We start from the raw sequence: 19,425 nt of genomic DNA, 5'->3' as shown, positions 1-19,425 counted from the left end.
ATCATTTCTAATAGTAGCTATCTCTGGTCAATAACCCACAAATTTTCAAATTTCCATAACTCATCAGGAGTTCTTATACCATAAGGTCATACAAGTCGTTTACGATTAAACAAATGTCAGTCCACTCTAGATCTTATCACGAGCGTGCTGTACCCATGTTAAATATCTGCTTTCCTGTTACTATTAAATTTCTTTGCTTTACACACATGCAGCCAAACGCATATACACAAGCACGGTTAAACTCTTGTATTTACACACCAGTGAATGTGAATGTGTGTGTATATGCAAGTGTAAGTTATCATACACAAATTTAAGTAATAGATTATTTATGTGAAAATGTTGTATAGGTATGTGCCAGTAGTGTGCTTGTGTGCAAGTGTTTCGTTGATTTCGCCCTAAACGGCCCCTCATATGAACAGGCATACAGACAGTCTCAACTGTAGCTAGATGGACAAACAGGAGTCCTGCATGGATTTCAGTAGTTTATTGGTCAGATGTCATAGTACAAGACAAAGATATTTTACACAGAGGAAGCAGAATTCGTCTCAGCGCTCGGAGTGTTTCTCCGAGTCTCTTTCAATAGCAGCTGTATCATGTGCAACCCTGAACCGTGCAACACTCCCGTACGTTCCTGAAAGAGATGCCACTTACTGATGTAGATCTGTATGAGGGAATCCATGCAAAATGGAACAGTCCAATAACTAAAGGCCCCAGTTAATGCCTTAGTGGTACATATGGAGAGATTAGGAGACAATAGGACCCATCACTGAGCAGTGGGTCCACAAAGACACAACATTTAGTGAAGACTCAGACAACACGTATGTAGTCCCACGCCCGAGATCGTGAAGGTATGGAGGATTCGTGCTCGTTGTGTTATTGAACTGGTAAGGTCAAACGACAGAAGTGCAGCGTTGTTGTAATGGTGAACAGTACTGATGCAGCCTCACCAGCAGAACGCAAAAGGTTCAATCGTGGCTTGGATTCTTCTCGAACCCACAGCGGGAAGTCGTCTCTGTTTTTCTAAAAACTTTATTCACAGGTAATTCAAAGAGACACTATAACATATAAAATAAGAAATCCAAGATAAGAAACCTCTACATGCTAATATTGCTTAAGTCACATTGAAAAAAAAACCAAAAAACAAAAAAACCAATGTCAGAATTAAATAAGAGGCCATTAATTCATACACTTCTAAAACATGAGGTATACCTTTTTTGGCATTAAGACAAATTATCCAGTTCTGGATTTCATGACTAATACAGGGTGACATAAGTACAAAAATGATACAGCCAAAAAAAAAAACAAAAAAAAACAACAACAACAAAAAACCACCACACAAAGACTAATAATAATAATAATAATAATAATAATAGTCAGTGCATAGTGCCTGCCAGGTCTCTAATGAACAACCAAAAAAACACAACCGCAGGACGGTACAGATACCATAGAACAAGACATCACAGTAATCTCTCACATGTAGCCAATCAGACTAATGCGCTGACATTTATCAGAGTAATCCCTCACATGTAGGTCACGGGTCCCCTCCCCACATTCAGTAGGGGAAACAAAAAACCAAAGCAATCACCTGTATATAGAGATCAACATGTTTAACCGAGAGAACAGAACAATACTCTAACTAAACCCTAAGTCCATTATCATTTAGCCTGGGAGGTACCAGGAAAAGAAAACAAAAACAGACAAAATGCATTGACTCAGTATTTACACAAGAGACTCGCTGTAAAGTGCAATAAAAGCTATACGCAGAGGGGCGGGGCTTGGGTTCTGCTCAGTCGAGTTAGGGAAGTGGGCGGGGCCAAAGTTAAGCCCGTTCACAGATCTTCGTCTCCACAACGAACGTGTTCTCGAAGTGGCGGATGCTATGACAACTCCTGGACTCCCGCTTTTCCATGCCTGAAGAGGGAACGCAAGGTCAGAGGGCACCTGGGCACTTAGGTATGAAGGAGAAAACAGGAATAACAACAAACAAATGTATGTCTCAAAAAAAAAAAAAAAAAAAAAAAAAAAAAAAAGCCCACAAACAAGGGACAGTGTTGACCTTGGACTTGTAGAGTGCAAACCTGGCTGACCCGTGAATCTACACTAAAAGCAAAGCAAACGCAAAGATCAAACAGGTTTTAAAAAACTTGCTCTAAAAAAATCTAAAAAAACAAAGGTCCAATTAAGAAAAGGATCAAAATAACCACCCAAGGCTCATTTTAGACACGGCACGTCTGGATGCCATGTGCAGCATGGCACAAATGCTGTCTAGCCAAACACGTCATCTGGCCTGTTACTGCAGCACAGTCCGTGAGCCAAACTACAACTCCCACGCTGCACCTCCCCTCACCATCTCGCATCACTTCCTCCTCCCATGCAAAGACCCTACTTGGAGAAGCCTGGCGTATCCTTGACTCACCCACACGTGGATTAATCACACAGTGGACGGCAGTGATCGAGCACATCCTACACACACTCGCACATGCGTGCGCATGTGTGTGTATGAGCGTACAATGACTACGCAGCACAAACCTACGCTACTTTCATCTCTGGGTTTCCTTGTACTTCCCAGTGATGGTGGAGGCAGTACCATATGTGTGACATGCACACTGTTACAGGCTTTAACGTGACCCAACGGTGTCCTCTCTCGCATTAATCAGGTCTCATCACGACAGGGTCCATGCAGGTCACACGGCCACCCACACAGCTGAGATACAGATAGTAAACTCTGATCAAGAAGAGGCCCATCGACTCAACAAAGATTTGCCTTCTTTCCACAGAATTTCATATGTATCAAATAATATTAACTATGTATTGTTATTTAGAAGTATCATTCTTATGAACTTAATGGGGAGTTTCTGGAGGTCCTCAGATCACAGAGGAATGAAGATGTGAGAAATGTAAAAAAGAAAACGGGAAGGAATATGTGATGTGCAAATGAGAGAGAGAGAGAGTGAACGATAGAGAGAGAGATAGAGAGAGTGTAAGAGAGAAGATAGAGAGAAAGAAATAGAGAGAGAGAGTGTAAGATAGAGAAGATAGAGAGAAAGAAAGATAGAGATAGAAAGAGAGAGAGAGAGAGAGAGAGAGAGAGCGAGCTGCACTCACGTCGGCGGGGGCTGCGACGTTTCAGCCGGTAGGTCTCTTTGCCGTAACACAGACGGTGAATGAATGGGCCAAGCTGACGCATGTTTTTCACCTGTCCAACTACAGTCATCTCCTCCTGTACCATGTAGGTCTGAGGGAGATACATCCCTCTCTGCACACACACGCACACACACTTACATTTAGGGCTCAAACAGAAAACCAAAGCACCAAAACTACTGCCACGAAATCAGGTTAGTTTGCCCTGTTGGCTGAAATTCACATTTCATAAGATGAAAGTACTTGTGGTTATAACACAATATGACCTGGCAGGAAAACCTTTTTTGGGGCAAATGTGCTCTCTCACTATTACACCCACTACCAATGAGAGACTACCTCTGCCTGTTTTTTCTTTGTGTTCTGCTGGGTCCGATGGCACCAGCTGGACTGAGCTCAGTTATGCAAGTGTAAAAGGAACCCATGAGAATGTCATTTCTCAGACAATCCCACATCCTTGGGAACCAGTTTAGAAAAGTCCATATAAGGTGCAGGACAAGCTGAACAGAAGGGGTGAGTCAGAGAGATGCAGGGCAAAGGTGAGGCGTTTCCGTCTCAAGTTCTGCGGTGCATTAATGAGCAACATCAGCACGAAGCAGCTACCTTGACATTAATGAGCAGCTCCCACAGGTTCCTTGGGGGCATGACGATGGTGGCGTTGAGCTCAGTGATATAGCACTTATCCAGCACGATGTCGTAATAGGCTGTGAGGCCCTGTAGCCGTGAGAAAAAAAACCCACAGGTTGGCAACAACTTCAAAAATCGCACTGTACATCTTCTGTTAATGTGGTGGTCTGTAAAACCGTATCAGTCACGACTTCCTCAGATCAATTTTAAAAGGGAAATAACTTACAACATCAACGCAAGAAACATTTTTTTAAAGTAAATCATCTTTAGCTTCTTGATCCCCCAAAAACAGGTCTCAGTGATATTCAAGTGTACCGTGCCACCGCATGAAAGTGGATCTCTGCCTGTGTACAGGAGAGATTCCCTCCGTACCCTGTGAAAGTCGTGGATGATGTCAGCAGGGTCACTACCCCCGAAGCGGGGGATGGGAACGCTGATCTGCTCGTAGTTGTCCTCTAAGTAGATGCCGACATTCTCCTGGAGCTCCTGTCTCCCTAGCAACGGAGCATGCACAGAGTCCTCGTACATCACCCGACAATGGAAGAGGCTGTCCTCCGGGACCTACACAGAGGGGTTAGAAGAAAAAAAAAAGAAGACATCTTTAAAAAGAACGTGCAAAGGACGAGAGAGATGGAGTGAGGGATATGGACACAGAGAGCGATGGAGTGAGGGATATGGACACAGAGAGATGGAGTGAGGGATATGGACACAGAGAGCGATGGAGTGAGGGATATGGACACAGAGAGCGATGGAGTGAGGGATATGGACACAGAGAGAGATGGAGTGAGACAGACAGATGGATGGGGGTGTGGGTCGAGCACGTCTCATACAGGGAACGGGGACCCTGGGGCAGGCAAAATGAGGGAGAATGATGGATTGGGTGCATTTCTCTTGTGAGACAGAAGTTGGCCTGAATTTTCATTGTGTTCACACTCACATGGGGGGACAGGCAATGTGGCTAATCTCACAACTCTCCTTCCTCTTTTCCATTTCAGTTCAGTTTTAAAAAACCCTTTAAAATGACACACGGACACTCGATCACCTCACCTGTGGGGTGTAGTGGTAGCGATACACGTAGACGGACACCATGATGAGTCCCGACATAAAGATCACCAGACCCAACACCAGGTAGCACAGGCTGCTTACAGGAGATTTCTTAGGCCTGACAGGGAGGGCCAGCTCCTCCTGTAGTGAGCAAGAAAAAACAGGATTCATTCATTTTAATGATTCAAATGTTAATTTACATATTTTAAATGTTAATTTGCATATTTTAAATGTTAATTAGCATTAGGTTTTAGGATGAAGTGCTTCCCAATTACCCTGGACCACCACTGGCACTGATGGGAGGGGGAGGGGCCAGAAATTGACGTCGATTTTCTTACAATCGTTAGCTACTTTTATTTTTACTGGGTTCTGGAAATAAAACGTGCAGTCTCTCTAGCGTCACATCAGATCAGATGAGCTCTAGTGTCACATAATTCCTCGCTCTCTCTCTCTCGCTCTCTCTTTCTGCCCGTAAGTACACAGTTCTTTATGTAACTGCCAAGAAATTAGTCAGACAACGTCTCAAGACGTCAGGAGGTGCGAGCTTGAGTAAGCCGCCCGCCCCCGGTCTCTCAGCGATGCCACTTGGTCCATGGCGTCTGCACTACTGCAGCGACCAGCGGATCCCACAGCCTGCTGACAGAGCTCCTGGCTCTCTGACGCAGATATGTGTTTACCTATACACTGTACTTTCACACTCCATGTGTGCGGAGCGCTTTTCTAGGGAAGTCGGACCGTGTGGAAGCGACAGACGTTCCCCGTAGGAAGGAAGCAAAAAATAACACCAACATAGTAGCAAGTTTGCAGCAGCAACACTGTGTCATTCATTTAATCCCTTGTGTGATTAAATTCTTTGGTACACAATCAGACTAGATTCTGACACCAGGCTGTTTGTGGTTTCCATTATTTATCTCATTATTATTATTATTATTATTATTATTATTATTATTATTATTATTATTATTATTATTATTAAGCTCTTTACCTGAACACAACTTTTGAAAACGGCAGCTGGTGAAACTTTAAAGGCAGACATAAGCTTAGAATTAGTTTATCTATTAACAAAAGGACTGAAAAGGGTCTATTTTAATCTATGACGTCATGTGGGTTCTTCTTGTCGACGTCAAACTGGATGTAGGATGTCGATCTGATCGTATTACGCTTAAGATAGCGTGCCATTCACATAAAAAAAAATGAACAAACTCGATCAACCAACGTCCTTTCAAGTTAATCCAGTGTCAGCACCAACCGCGCAAATTAGTCTACGAGGAAACCAGCTGACCTGGTAATTTAACATGCAGCATGAGCGCTCACATCGTAATCCGACACGTTTCGTGATGATGCAGAATCCCAGAGCCTCCTACATCACCGTCGTGCCTTACACCTACAGCAGGTTTTATGTCTGCACTGGGCTGCCCCCTCTGTGCAGAAGGACGTGATGTGAACGTCCGATGTACCGTGGGGACCCCATGGCGGTTTCGCTCAGGTTATAATTAACTAAATGCTTAATTGCAATGCAGTCCGGTCCAGTGTTGGGCAAGCAAGACCGCTCAACACTGCAGAGGTTGTGACACTGCAACACATCGCCTACTTTGTGTCTACGTGCACATCCTATAAGACACTATTATTTTCTGCAGTTACGTAAACATGGCAAGATATTGCAAGTCCACCATCCTTTAAATGCATCCTGAAAATGGAGTAAACATTGAGGGTTTGCTATATGTAAAAAAGTCAAACAGCAAACTACGAGGCTGTGCCAGTAACAAAGGACTCACGTGAGGGTAGGGCTCGGTCGTGTGGTCTTTGTCCTCATCGCTCTGCTTGTCGAGCTTCTGCGCCGATACAGTCTGAAACGATATCTTCACCATGTCTCCGTGTGTCTTGCGAGTTGTCGGGCACTGAACCGGACCAGACACTCCGCCACCAGAGACGGTTCTGAGGCTCGGACTGAGCCGCTTAACTTAAAGAGGATTCCCCAGCTTCCGGTACATTTCAGAGTAAGAGTCGTCCAATCATCAACGACGAGCTATAAATAACGTCGCATATAAATATCGATCATGGACAGGACACTGGGAATTCCGTGTGAGGAGAAGTAAACTTCTGTTTCACAAGAGAACGTTGCTTTCTGTAAAACTAGCAATGTGTACACTTTTTTTTCTGGAAGACAATATAATAACAGCAACAACAGCAGTAGCAACATTATTATTATTATTAATATTTTTTAAATATTATTATTATTATTAACATCACCATTACAACCAATAATAATAATAATAATAATAATAATAATAATAATAATAATAATAAAACAAGTAAAAGACAAGCCTCATAAGTCTGATCTTATGCACACAGGGCCGGTGTAGCAGAGGATGAGGCAGGGGCAGTATCTGACTGTTTGACCCCTGAGAGCAGCAGGTGGGATCAGGTGGGATAATAATAATAACACGAAGAAGAAGAAGAAGAAGAAGAAGAAGAAGAAGAAGAAGAAGAAGAAGAAGAAGAAGAAGAAGATTTAACCAAACTAGAAATAAGAAATATATAAACTTCTCAGGAATCTGAGCAATCAGCTGACAGTCTGTGTAGGCACAGCATTTGTAATGTGTCTGTGCGTGTCTGCGTGTATGTGCTTACGCGAGAGTAGAAACCACCTTTGTAGAAACCATTTGCATGAAAATATAGGCACTGTACACATATGCAATGCACACGCCAGGTGTTTCTCTTGCAATAGCGGGACTTTTTAGGTGGCCAGTTCACAATTTTTGTTCTCTGCGTAATTAAACACCTGTCGCTCAGTGAGTTTGTGCTGCGATCCGACTGCCCCCTCTGCGTACAGCTAGGGCTTTTAACTTGAAATGCTCCAGAAATGGCTGTACCTTCCGTGTCTTATTTTAGCCATTTACGATTTACTACGCATTCAGATTTGCATCAGCTTTCCGGAAGTCAATAAATAACTTGACATGTAATAATACTTTATATGGAATAATAACCATAATCGCCTGAGAAGTGATGTATGAATTCACCATTCCCAATCCTTCAGTTCATCACATAAGACTTCGGAACCACTGCTAACCCTGATTAAGATTGATTAGCTGATCTGCCTATTATCCTGATATCACATAACCCCCCCTGCTTGTATCCTGTGGCGGTGGTTGAGCAGCAATCCGATATCAACGTTAGATTAGATAACGCGTTCCCTGATGATCTGGCCGGGATTTGCTCGCGGGGTTACGGTTCTGCTTTGTTAATAAAGATTCTTTTGACATCTCACGGCGTATTTCTGACCAAATAAAATTAGGAATAAATTAGATTGCCTCTATTCGCTGCCGCAGTGGAAATTATCTTCTTATAAATACGACCCACCATGACATATAAAATACACCAGTGCTGTAAAACAATTGAGAATCGACACTTAATCTTTCATCTTCCGTGACTACTCCAGCAATGCTGCTTTAAACTACGCAAAGCTAAAACAGCAAAAATCATGGATAAATGCTCATGACGGTTCTCGGGATGCTAAATCCTCGTCCAGATTGAAGCAATTCACATTTCACTAAGGAGGATGAGAAGGGTGTGCGCCTTCCTAAGCACTTTGCTGTTAAATATATCACTAAGCGGTTTCTGCGCCGTCCCAACCAATTTCCCAGCAAAAGTGACCACCTTGGAGAGCTTATTCTTATATTTTACACGCAGGCTTCCAAACAATGCTGTCATATTAAAGGTTCGTTTTACCATCTCTAAAATATCTTGCCCGACCCTAAAACTTTTCAGTGGCCTAATTAAAACGATTACTAAATACTAATTAAAAAGATACGTATTATAAAGTATCGCTTCGACATAAATTAATATATGTTTAAAACGCCTTTAACACCATACTAATTTAGAATAATTACGTCAATATAATACTATGAACCATATAATATAATATTCTGTCCCCCAAAGCTGCGTAATCACGACTTGCGCCGTGAAACGACACACCGACACGCCGACGCACCGGCGCGCAAAGGAATGACAGCGTGCGACACCGGCAGGGGGCGAACGTTTAACGGTTTATGGACAGGAAAAGTTCAACTGGATGTGCAGCGAAGTTTAAGGGGCATGTAAGGGCTATACAGCAAGAAGTCTAATTATTTCATGCTCTCTTTCGCACTCATACTCATGATGATTTGTTTCCCACTGTATTCCCTTTTGCGCATTCTTTACTGGTATTAACCATTCACGTTACAGGTACATCTGTTCTCACCCTGAAACATTATATAATCACTGTTTTAACTGGTATTAGTTAAAAGTCTGCATTCCGACTGAATAGGACTATCGTAGCCTCATTAAAGGTGACAAATCCTGTTATGTGAGAAATACCTGTGAAATGTTATCTGCTCCCAAAGGTTCGGATTTTTGTTAGTGACGTTCTAAGAAGTCATTAACAAAGTCACCTATGAAACTAAAGTCTTGTGTGTGAACAAATCTTTTGTCTATTTTACCGCAAAACAAAAATTCTACTAAACCAATGAGAAATCCAAATATAACGTTATTACTAGTTATTGCGTTATAACATTCAAATAAGTTTATAATAATAATAATAATAATAATATTAATAGTAATAATAAAGCACTTTTGTAAGTTGCACTGGATAGGAGCGTCTGCTAAATGCCGTAAATGTAAATGTAATAATAATAATAATAATAATAATAATAATAATAATAAAATGATGATGATGATGATGATGATATTAATAATAAAAAGGATGATACTAACACTACTACTACTACTACTGATGGATGATGATACTACTACTACTACTACTACTACTACTACTACTAATAATAATAATAATAATAATAATAATAATAATAATAATGATGACGATGATGATAATTATCATCATTATTGTTGTTGTTATTGTTGCTGTCAGTCTACTGAAACTGCTGAGCAAAGTACAGACTGGGACATCCAACCGGTGAATCCTTCCACACAACTTCTCAGTCTGGGTTGGTTTTCAAAGCCGTCGAGGGCAGGCTGTTGATTGGCCACCTTTATACGCGAGTCGGCCGTCACCTCCTCGCGCAGTCAGTGTTTGCATTCACATGCAAATCGGACCTCATAAATGCCCCCTCGGTCCCACACTCCGCACAACACACGCCTTGCTCGTTAGCGCGGTGCGCACGCCTTTGTTTTGCACGCGGCTCGCCGGCCATCTGTCCCATTCACGAGCCGTAACGGCGCTGCGTGTTTTGAGCGCGCTCCACTTTTACTCCAGTTTGACCATCCCAATATGGCCCCCGCGTCTCGCAATGACAAGACCGGACTGTATAAACGGGGGGATGACTACTGCGGGATAACAGCAGACAGAAAGGTAGTATGCGCTGTCTGCACGTGGCATCCTCGTGCAAACCCTTGTTTGTTTGTTGTTTTGATATGCGATATTCCATATACGCAGACAAGAAAGCCATTGGTGGAGAAGAAGAGACGCGCGCGCATCAACGAAAGTTTGCAGGAGCTGCGCTCGCTCTTAGCCGACTCGGACGTAAGCCCACTCGTCACTTCTCCAACTTAGAGGGCTACATGTGATGGCGAAATCACGTGCCGGGCTAACCAGTGGAAACGGGAATTTAACGACTTTATCTCCGTAGGCACAAACGAAGATGGAGAACGCCGAGGTGTTGGAAATGACCGTGAGACGTGTAGAGAGTATTATCCAAAGCAGAGCGAGAGGTGAGTGCTTGAACGGCACGCAGGCACCCCACCCACACTCCCTTTGTCATATTAAACCTGGAACGGTTGTGTTTGGAGGTTTTGACCCGCATATTACTGTCTGTGTCCACTACAGCAGCTGACAACACGAGCCGGGAGGCGCGAGAGCGATTCGCCGCTGGATACATACAGTGCATGCACGAGGTGCACACGTTCATCTCCAGCTGTCCAGGAATCGATGCGTCGATTGCGGCGGACCTACTGAATCATCTCCTGGAATGCATGCCTCTGAACGACGAGGGCCGCTTCCATGACATGCTGTCCGACCTGCTGGAATCTGGTAGCGGCGGCGCTTGGCCAGGGGCAGGGAGTGAGGCCGGCGGCTCTTCGGGTCTTTCTCCGTCTGGCTATGATCTGTCTTCGGACAGCGACGACACGGATACCGAGCGCAGCCACTTTTCGGTGGACACCGTGCATAGCCGGGACGTTCAGGACGCGCCGACAACCGTCTGTCCCAAATCTGTATGGAGACCCTGGTAGACCGGACCGGGTCTGGGGACATTGCTCAGTAGTCCAGTGCGTTGCGACCTGCTTTAGGCTGTGAGATTGTAGCCGATATATTATAAGCTCTTCTTGGTGTAGCAGCCACGTTTTAGCCCGATAGTATTGAAACATTTTTTTTTATATCAGCGTCTTCGTATTTAAATGTGTTGTATAGGATAAATTAAGACTGTTAAGTAGTTGTTAGGTCATTAAGATACCTGTCTGTATCGTACTGTAGACGAGAATGTAAATATTTCTTTGTTATTGTAGATGTATTAATGAATACGTTGTTCTCTTCATTAATAAACCCTTACGATGTGTGAACAACCGTTTTAAATCACTCGGCCTGAGCTATTTGTAAGATCATCTTCTTGTGAAATTTGATGTTGTGTTTGAGTAATAATAGAAAATGTTATAAATAAATGTGTCATGGATTTGATTATTATGACGGACACCACGGACACCTTTCATAATCTAACGAAAAGCATGTAATGACTTTAATGACGGCACAACGCTGTGTGAGAGGAAGGCCACACCTGTCCCGTGGAGCAGACTTCAAAGTGGGAAGGTTCGCTTCCCAGTTTCCCCTTTGCGGTGTGTTACGTGTGTAAAACCCGACACCTCATGGTTGTTAACCCGGAGCGGACAGACTCCGAACTGCCTCTATTGCACGACTCCAGCTTCCCCGTTAAAAACCGCAGTACACAGTCTAAACTTAGGACAAGACGTATTTTGCAAACTAAAGATGGATTATTTAGGGACTTATCTCTAATACGCGAGAAGACAAATATATTATCCAATCTTTCTCACTGTAGCATAGTATAAGTAGGCTACAAGTTTGATGAACTCAGGCATAACTGAATTTAAATGTATGTGATAACGTCACCAGTGATTACAAACGTAGCCATACGTTTAACGCTATAACAGCCATCTTTAAAGATGCGGATAGGGTAGGTAGTAACTTTAATAAAGCGTAAATACAGAAATTGCTCAATTTAGGTCGTGATAATCCATGAATGAGTCTTTCAGCAGTAAAAACCCAACTTTTAAATCTCAAAGTCGGGCCCCGTAAAGGCCGCCGTAGTTCTGCCAGATCCGGACAGGTGGAGCTCGGCGCACGCTGCGACATCCTCCCCAACACCCAGACCTCTGACATCACTGCCACGTCAGCCGTGCACGAGCTCGCGCGAGCCATCCGCCGTTCGCTGTTAATCAGCACGCACGCAACTAAGAAGGTGCGTTAGAGGGCGAAATAAGGACGTATTCATGTTTTTTTGTTGTTGTTTTTTTCTAGTTTCGCAGACTGTCATCTTGAAAACGGGCGCCTCTGATCAGTCGGAAACGTGGCGTCGGGTAGGTGCTGATTTGAGGAGGGGCGAGGGACGTTAACACCTCGCACGCAGACTGGTGGAGGTGTCAACCGCGCGCGGTGTGAACAACCCCAATTGCTTTCATCAAAGGCCTTTGAGCCTCGCGCATCCTTTCCACGGCTTGCTCGTGTCCTCCCCTCGCCGATATTTACGGGTTGCTAAAGGCAACGGAGGATGTGCGTCGTAAAGTCGCTTGGCCTAAAAATAACGAGTTTAATTTTCAGCATATGGCAGACACATGGCTCCAATAGTCAACTTGCAGCAAGCACTCATTAATGAGCGAGCGAAGCAGCCTAGTCTTAGTCTGTGTGGAAGGGATCAGCGCTGCCGCCAAGTCAGTCTGTCAGATAGTGCCCGCTATCACAGGCCAGACACTACCATAGTTTCATTCATAGGCTTAACTGACAATCACAACCCCAAAATCATTTCATATTTCTTTTATAAAATGCATTTTTATTCCAGACAAACATGTAATCGTAATGCGAGACGTGCAACATTCGGTGAGCTATAAACACTTTTTCAGAGGAACATTTGGAGTGTTAATTATAGCCTTAAAGAATACAGCAACAGATTTATCCATAACATATATTTTGTACTTTACAATGCAACCTGTCCCCTGCTGAATTTGCAAAGTGTGTTATATTATCTCCTTGGCAGAAACACTTTTATCTGGTCTGTCTCAAGTACTTAGAAAATGTTTTGGTTACTGATATGACTGATCCACCAGGCCAAGGAGAAGCAGAACTTAAAAGGACTATAGACCTGCTCTTATGAGTTACACAGCTGATGTGAAATATATTCAACTGAATACCACAGTGATTGTCTTATGGAATAGGACTGCAGGACTTCAACAATAAACACCTTTCTCGAGGGATCTATACAATACATACCCACTAAAAGATCTTCCTATGATCCTCTGTATCATTTGTTATGGGTTTATACAACAAAAAAAGAAATACACAAGGCCTGTTTGGACATTTTATTGTAAAATAACATTCTTAGTTTAATTCTTTGGCCTCAAATTGTGATGGTAAATTTGACATTTATTTCAGCAAGCTTTTGTGTCTCACTTCTCTCCTTCTGCTGCAGATAAATAAATAGGTTTGGATACATCTCTCCATATTCATTCGATAAAAAGCTACATTTCTCAATATATAAAAAAATAAAATACATATTTATGACCTCTTCCAATAGAAATTGTTCTTGACATCCAAGTTATAATTCCAGTACACTTGATAATCCAAAGAAATCACTGGCTACGGTACTACAGCACAAAAAGTAGCAAATGACAGAGGAAATGTTACTAATTATCCATTAAATAAAACATGCAAAAACAACAAAAAACACAAAATAGACTAAAGGAAAGATACTTTTCAGTGACAACATGGTCATGTCAACAAAGAAAAAAACCAACGTGTGTTCATAAAGTTTATATTACAGGGACTTTTCTAAGAACAGTTTTGAAAAAGATCTGAGATGTAGTGAGGCTTTGAACTTCTCTCCCAACACACACACACACACACACACACACACACACACACACACACACACACACACACACACACACACACACACACACACATTCCAAACCCTCAGAAATCTCCAGACTCTAAAGACTGCGACTGCTATACCCAAAACTAAAACAAAAATACCCAACCATATGAGCCATGGAAATGTGTGTGTGTGTGTGTGTGAGAGAGAGAGAGAGAGAGAGAGAGAGAGAGAGAGCCTTTCAGATTCTTTGCTGCAGCTGCTCAGGATTGGTTGCGATGTCGCTGGGTTCTGACTCTCCCATGTGCAGATCGGGGAGTTCCTCTTCTGCCAGTGTCTCTGTAAGACCCTCACAACCAATGCACGCCTGCACAGAGCAAAACACAGGCTTAGGTTGGTCTTATACTGTAACCCAACAACAACCATTACACACAACTTACGTGACATTGGAGAGATGTGGGGGTGACGTGGGGGTGATGTGGGGGTGACGTGGGGGTGACGTGGGCTCTCACCTTGACGTCAATGGCCCTTGGCAGGCCTCCCCTGCACATCCAAGGCTGAACCTCTGCCAGCTCTTGCTTCTGATCCTCAGAAAAGCGCGGCTGAGTCTTCTGCATCTGTCTCAGTTTCTCCCGGTCCTCACGCAACACCTGCTGGATGTCACTGAACACACACACACACACACACACACACACACACACACACACACACACACAGATACACATATTAACACACAGATATGCACATGCATAAAACACACATAAACGTACACACATGCATATAAATGCATATGTAAAGCACACAAATGTACAGAGGTGCGCACACACATACACACACACACACACAAAGGCACTTAGGGACCCCAAAGTTATGAATGGATTTAATGCAAACAGCTACAGAAAGAGCTTATTAGTGCCCCTACACCAAAATGAATAAATTGTTTAAGGAGTTTCTGGTTAGAGCTGACTGGTGAGCTAAGTATCAGTAAAAGTCCCTTAAACTGAACGGTTAATTTAACCGACTGCCCATTGTTGCGTGTTTGGAAAATCTGTAGGCCTGGTCTAGGGGCTTAAACCTGTAGCTGTGGTTGATTGGTTTTCAGTAGGGTGGGATGCTTCTGTCTCTCTCTCCACCCACTCACCGGGATGGCACCTGGTACGTCATCATGATAGCCTCGTCCACATTGGCTGTGACGAGCCACAGTGGGTCCTGTAGCACATACTTTATCAACCTCTCACTCCCCGCCACGTCCATCGGCCTTGGAACACCACCGCCTGGACCCTGGGCCTTGTGGGACTTCTGAGAGGAGTCAACACTGCCGAAGTAGTTACTGCTGTTATTACTGGTGTGACTGCTCCCTGTTGACAGACAGAGACAGAGAGAGAGAGAGAGAGAGAGAGAGAAGGAAGGAGGGAGCGAGGGAGAGAGAAAAGGAGCAAGGGGGCAGAGAATAAGAAATAAGAGAAAGAGAGGGAGGGATGTAGAGAGAGAGAGAGAGGGAGGGAGGGATGTAGAGAGAGAGAGAGAGAGGGAGGGAGGGATGTAGAGAGAGAGAGAGAGAGAGGGAGGGAGGGATGTAGAGAGAGAGAGAGAGAGGGAGGGAGGGATGTAGAGGGAGAGAGAGAGAGAGAGAGGGAGGGAGGGATGTAGAGGGAGAGAGAGAGAGAGGGAGGGAGGGATGGAGAGAGAGAGAGAGAGGGGGGGAGGGAGAGAGAGAGGGAGGGAGGGATGTAGAGGGAAAGAGAGGGGGAGGGAGGGATGTAGAGAGAGAGAGAGAGAGAGAGAGAGAGAGGGGGGGGGGGAGGGAGGGATGTAGAGAGAGAGAGAGAGAGAGGGGGGGAGGGAGGGATGTAGAGAGAGAGGGGGGGAGGGAGGGATGTAGAGGGAGAGAGAGAGAGAGGGAGGGAGGGATGTAGAGGGAGAGAGAGAGAGAGAGAGAGAGAGAGAGAGGGAGGGAGGGATGTAGAGGGAGAGAGAGAGAGAGAGGGAGGGAGGGATGTAGAGAGAGAGAGAGAGAGGGAGGGAGGGATGTAGAGAGAGAGGGGGAGGGAGAGATGGTGAAGAAAGAAGAAGGAGAAAAGAGGAAGTGAGAGAGAAGAGGAAAACGGCAGTAAGAACCGAGAGAGACAGACAAAGAGACAGTGAGATGAGTCAGAATCCGTTCTCATAGCTGACACTGGAGACGCTGGCACTACGTAGGTGATGAGAGACCAGCACGCTGGAGAGAGCGCGCAGGGGCCGAAATGCTGGCTCTGAGCTCTGGGCTCGCTACTCTCACACATTACGAGGAACCACAGCACTAGTCTTGCTAATACAAATCAGTGTCACGACTGCAGCAATAAAACCTCCAAATGATTTGTGAGTTTTAGTTACTTTGAGGGTAACAGATTTGCGTATGTAAATGAGTGTAATTTCGGCACCAACAAAATGTTTTAAATGGATTTATGCAAAGTTGCCAGGCTGAAGGGACGCTTGTTTTCATGTCAGTAAGTGCAGACTGGGGTCCGTGGACAGCTTTAGGTCTACCATGGACGTTCTCACTCTGCTACCACCATGCACTCTACAGCCTGCACACTTGCACCTTGGTCTTCCTCAAGGTTCCTTCCCACCCAAACACCCCTGTTTCCCACAGAGCATGCTCAGAACGACTCCAACAAGATGGCTGTTCTAGGATGTGCAACACTCACTGGTCCCGCTAGCAGATCGTCCGCTGGCCGACGTCCCGCAGCCGTTGGAGGCGGAGCCCATGGAGCCAGATGTGGCTGAGCCCATGCCAGAGCAAGAGTCTTGGAGCAGGAGGATGTCCAGGAAGTCGCTGGACGAGGACAGGGCATCGCCGTGTTGATCATCACCAGCGCTGCCCTCATCCTGAACATTCAGAGAGTTCAGGCGAACGTAGAATGGTGAATGAGAATGTCTTAAGCCCGTCTTAAGAATGTCTTAAGAATGTCTTAAGCCCGTCTTAAGAATGTCTTAAGAATGTCTTAAGCCTGTCTTTTTCATTTCTTCTCTTTACGAGACTGGAGTGCCTGATTTGAGCTGTTTGGTATTTCGGGATAACTGGGATTTACTTCAATTCCAAATGAATAAATTATCCTTAAAAAGGAGTGCAAAATTGTAAAAAAAAAAAAAAAAAAAGCTAAATGTTATTTGTGTAACCACGTTTGTGTTTCATTTAAACATTTCTTAAGATGTCATCCATTTGACAGTCCAAACCATAGTCCAAACTAACTACAGTCCAGATTACAGTCCAGACTACCTCTGTTCTATTGTGTATGATGGTGACAGTCCAGACTACAGTCAATAATACTATCCCAACTACAGCCCAAGGCTCTGATAAAATAGCTGCAGACGTGTAGGCGTGTGTCGTGATTGCTCCTGGCACTTCCTGCAGATCGCAGCGTGCAAGGTTTAGGTCCGTGTGCAGTGCTCAGTCTGTCGTGGGAGTACAGCATCACACTGCCACTGCCACTCGGTGTCCATCATCCACTGGTGGCTAAAGGTTCATTCATGCTGACTCTGCTCCTGTGTGTGGCACCTGCCCATGCTGAAGCATATCACCCCCACCCTGGGCCAACAAAGGAGCCCAATTACCTCCTCACAGGGGTTTACAGAGAGCTATGGTTCTTTAAACAAACAGGTAGATGGACACTGGTCCCCTATTGGATGGGTGTGATTGGTCCATACTGAACCAGAAGAAATGAATGACAGCCAATAGGTGCAAGGTGTGTAGGAGCTGGAAACCATTTTGAAATTTTGAAAGTTCTTTAGAATGAATGGCCTCAGTAGAGTTTAAGATCTTCTTAAACACTCAAATTTGTTGTGAATCAAAAAATGTGATAAGGAAGATGCTACTATGAAATATTTGCCGTATTTCAACAGTAACAAGCATTTCAAATCTGACCTTATACAAAAAGACGGTAGAACAAAGACAGAACTACAACACTGCCATCTGGTGTGGAAAGGTAGTCATTACAGGTGTAGAGATGGACAGAAAGACAAAGTCATATAGTGAATGTACAAAAGGGAAGTCAAAGAGAAAGAAAAGGCAAAACAAAGACTGTATTAAAAAGAACCAATACACGCGGAGGATTCTGGGAAATGTACCTGCTCGTTTTCAGTCTTGGCCTGTGTGCTAGCATTCCCTCCCTTCTCTGCTGCAGTGATGCAGTTCCCCTGAGCGCCAGAAGATGGTGCTGCACTCTCCTGTTTCTCGACAGAGCGCTGGCTCTCCTCCAGCTGCAGCAGGTTAAGCTGCAGGGGCGAACTGCACCGAGACTGGAAAAGGGGCGGAGACGACTGGTCCCGCCCACCCGCTGACAGAGGGGTGGAGCTCCGTGAAGGCCCCTCCCTCAGTTCCCGCTCAGTGGACTTTGGCGGGTTCTCTGGGAGCGTGAAGGGAAACGACTGGGCAGGGAAGGGTGTTGATTGGGTGAAGGGGTTCTGTGTGGTGAACTGAGTCTGTACGGGGAACGTCGTCGGAGGCTGGAACGTTCCCGGAGGAGAGTAGGGCGTCTGAGCAGTGAACGTCCCCTGCTCCGGGTAGAAAGGCTGCCGAGGGTTGCCTCCCATCTGCGGGAACGTGTAGTTAGGCAACACCAGAGCCACCATGGGCGTGACGAGAGGGGCAGAGAGGGGGTTCTGCAGAGACTGGATGGAGCAACGTGGATCTTGGTTGGACTGGTTGTCCCCAAAGCCTGAGAGGGACGCGTCCACCCTGGGGGCCACGGTGCTGGTCCCTGGGTACACCTGGAGCGGGTAGGCAGGCATCATGGCTGGATATGCGATGGGGAAAGTGGACTGAGAGGTGTCCGAGGGAGACCAGGAGGTCTGGTTCAGGCCCTGCAGCGCCTGCCTGGACAGCTGCTTCTGGTGGGAGACGGTGCTGTCAGACGACTCATTCTGTCTGACGCGCTTGGACTTGGTCTTCTTGTTGCGGCCTCCTCGGCGGGTCGTGGGTTCCGCCAAACCCCTTTGCTTACAAACACGAGTTGGGCCAGCTGTGGAGAGAGAGAGAGAGAGAGAGAGAATGATGACCAATCCAATGACCAAGGGTCCTTCCAGCATCTCAAAGATCAGTTGGACCAGCCTGATACACCCTCCATCAACACCCAACCTGATACACCCTCCATCAACACCCTACCTAAATCACCCTCCATCAACACCCAACCTGATACACCCTCCATCAACACCCTACCTAAATCACCCTCCATCAACACCCAACCTGATACACCCTCCATCAACACCCTACCATCAGTGGTATAGGGGGTAAAACGTATGACATTATTACATCCATGTACACAAACAAATGGTGCAGTATAAAGATTGCCAACAAAAGGACCGTGTTCTTTTCTCAGGAGTGTGGAGTGACACAAGGCTGCTGATTAAGCCCAACTTTACTAAACATTTTATATCAACGAACAGGCCACCATTTATAATGCTCTGCAGCACCCGGTCTCACTCTACACGACTCAGAAAGAACGTTTCGGCTCTACACAGACGACCTGGTTCCTACTGTCACCCA

At 45.0% G+C, this 19,425-nt stretch overlaps 3 protein-coding genes across 4 annotated transcripts in view; 1 reads left to right on the top strand and 2 right to left on the bottom strand.

Annotated features, from left to right (window-relative positions):
* Window positions 1-469: 469 nt before the first annotated feature.
* On the bottom strand, window positions 470-6,758 carry itm2cb (integral membrane protein 2Cb). The gene is made up of 6 exons (XM_027030616.2): window positions 6,585-6,758; window positions 4,813-4,950; window positions 4,138-4,326; window positions 3,742-3,852; window positions 3,106-3,256; window positions 470-1,911 (listed from the first exon to the last, which is right to left on the bottom strand). Exons 1-6 carry the CDS (start codon window positions 6,675-6,677, stop codon window positions 1,820-1,822), a joined length of 774 nt encoding a protein of 257 aa, XP_026886417.2. The 5' UTR covers window positions 6,678-6,758; the 3' UTR covers window positions 470-1,819.
* Window positions 6,759-9,844: 3,086 nt separating this feature from the next.
* Window positions 9,845-11,367, top strand: hes6 (hes family bHLH transcription factor 6). 2 transcript variants are annotated; one of them, XM_027030619.2, is made up of 4 exons: window positions 9,845-10,159; window positions 10,244-10,330; window positions 10,437-10,518; window positions 10,637-11,367. In XM_027030619.2, the coding sequence occupies exons 1-4, from the start codon at window positions 10,079-10,081 to the stop codon at window positions 11,035-11,037; spliced, it is 651 nt and encodes a 216-aa protein (XP_026886420.1). In that variant the 5' UTR covers window positions 9,845-10,078; the 3' UTR covers window positions 11,038-11,367. The 2 variants fall into 2 exon arrangements, with proteins under 2 accessions (XP_026886420.1, XP_026886419.1); XM_027030618.2 differs by having other exon boundaries at window positions 9,854-10,159; window positions 10,634-11,367.
* Window positions 11,368-12,842: 1,475 nt separating this feature from the next.
* Window positions 12,843-19,425, bottom strand: part of per2 (period circadian clock 2) — a 30,864-nt gene continuing 24,281 nt past the window's right edge. The window contains exons 19-23 of the mRNA XM_035528247.1: window positions 18,009-18,901; window positions 16,589-16,769; window positions 15,043-15,259; window positions 14,414-14,564; window positions 12,843-14,268 (exon numbers count right to left, since the gene is read on the bottom strand). Of these exons, the coding sequence (XP_035384140.1) occupies window positions 14,143-14,268; window positions 14,414-14,564; window positions 15,043-15,259; window positions 16,589-16,769; window positions 18,009-18,901 (1,568 nt within the window). The 3' untranslated portion in view covers window positions 12,843-14,142. The remainder of the gene's footprint in view (window positions 14,269-14,413; window positions 14,565-15,042; window positions 15,260-16,588; window positions 16,770-18,008; window positions 18,902-19,425) is intronic.

The sequence above is a fragment of the Electrophorus electricus genome, chromosome 7 (assembly GCF_013358815.1).
Source record: "Electrophorus electricus isolate fEleEle1 chromosome 7, fEleEle1.pri, whole genome shotgun sequence".
NCBI lineage: Eukaryota > Metazoa > Chordata > Actinopteri > Gymnotiformes > Gymnotidae > Electrophorus > Electrophorus electricus.
Note: the sequence above shows the minus strand (reverse complement) of the source record. Positions and strands in the feature narration are given on the sequence as shown.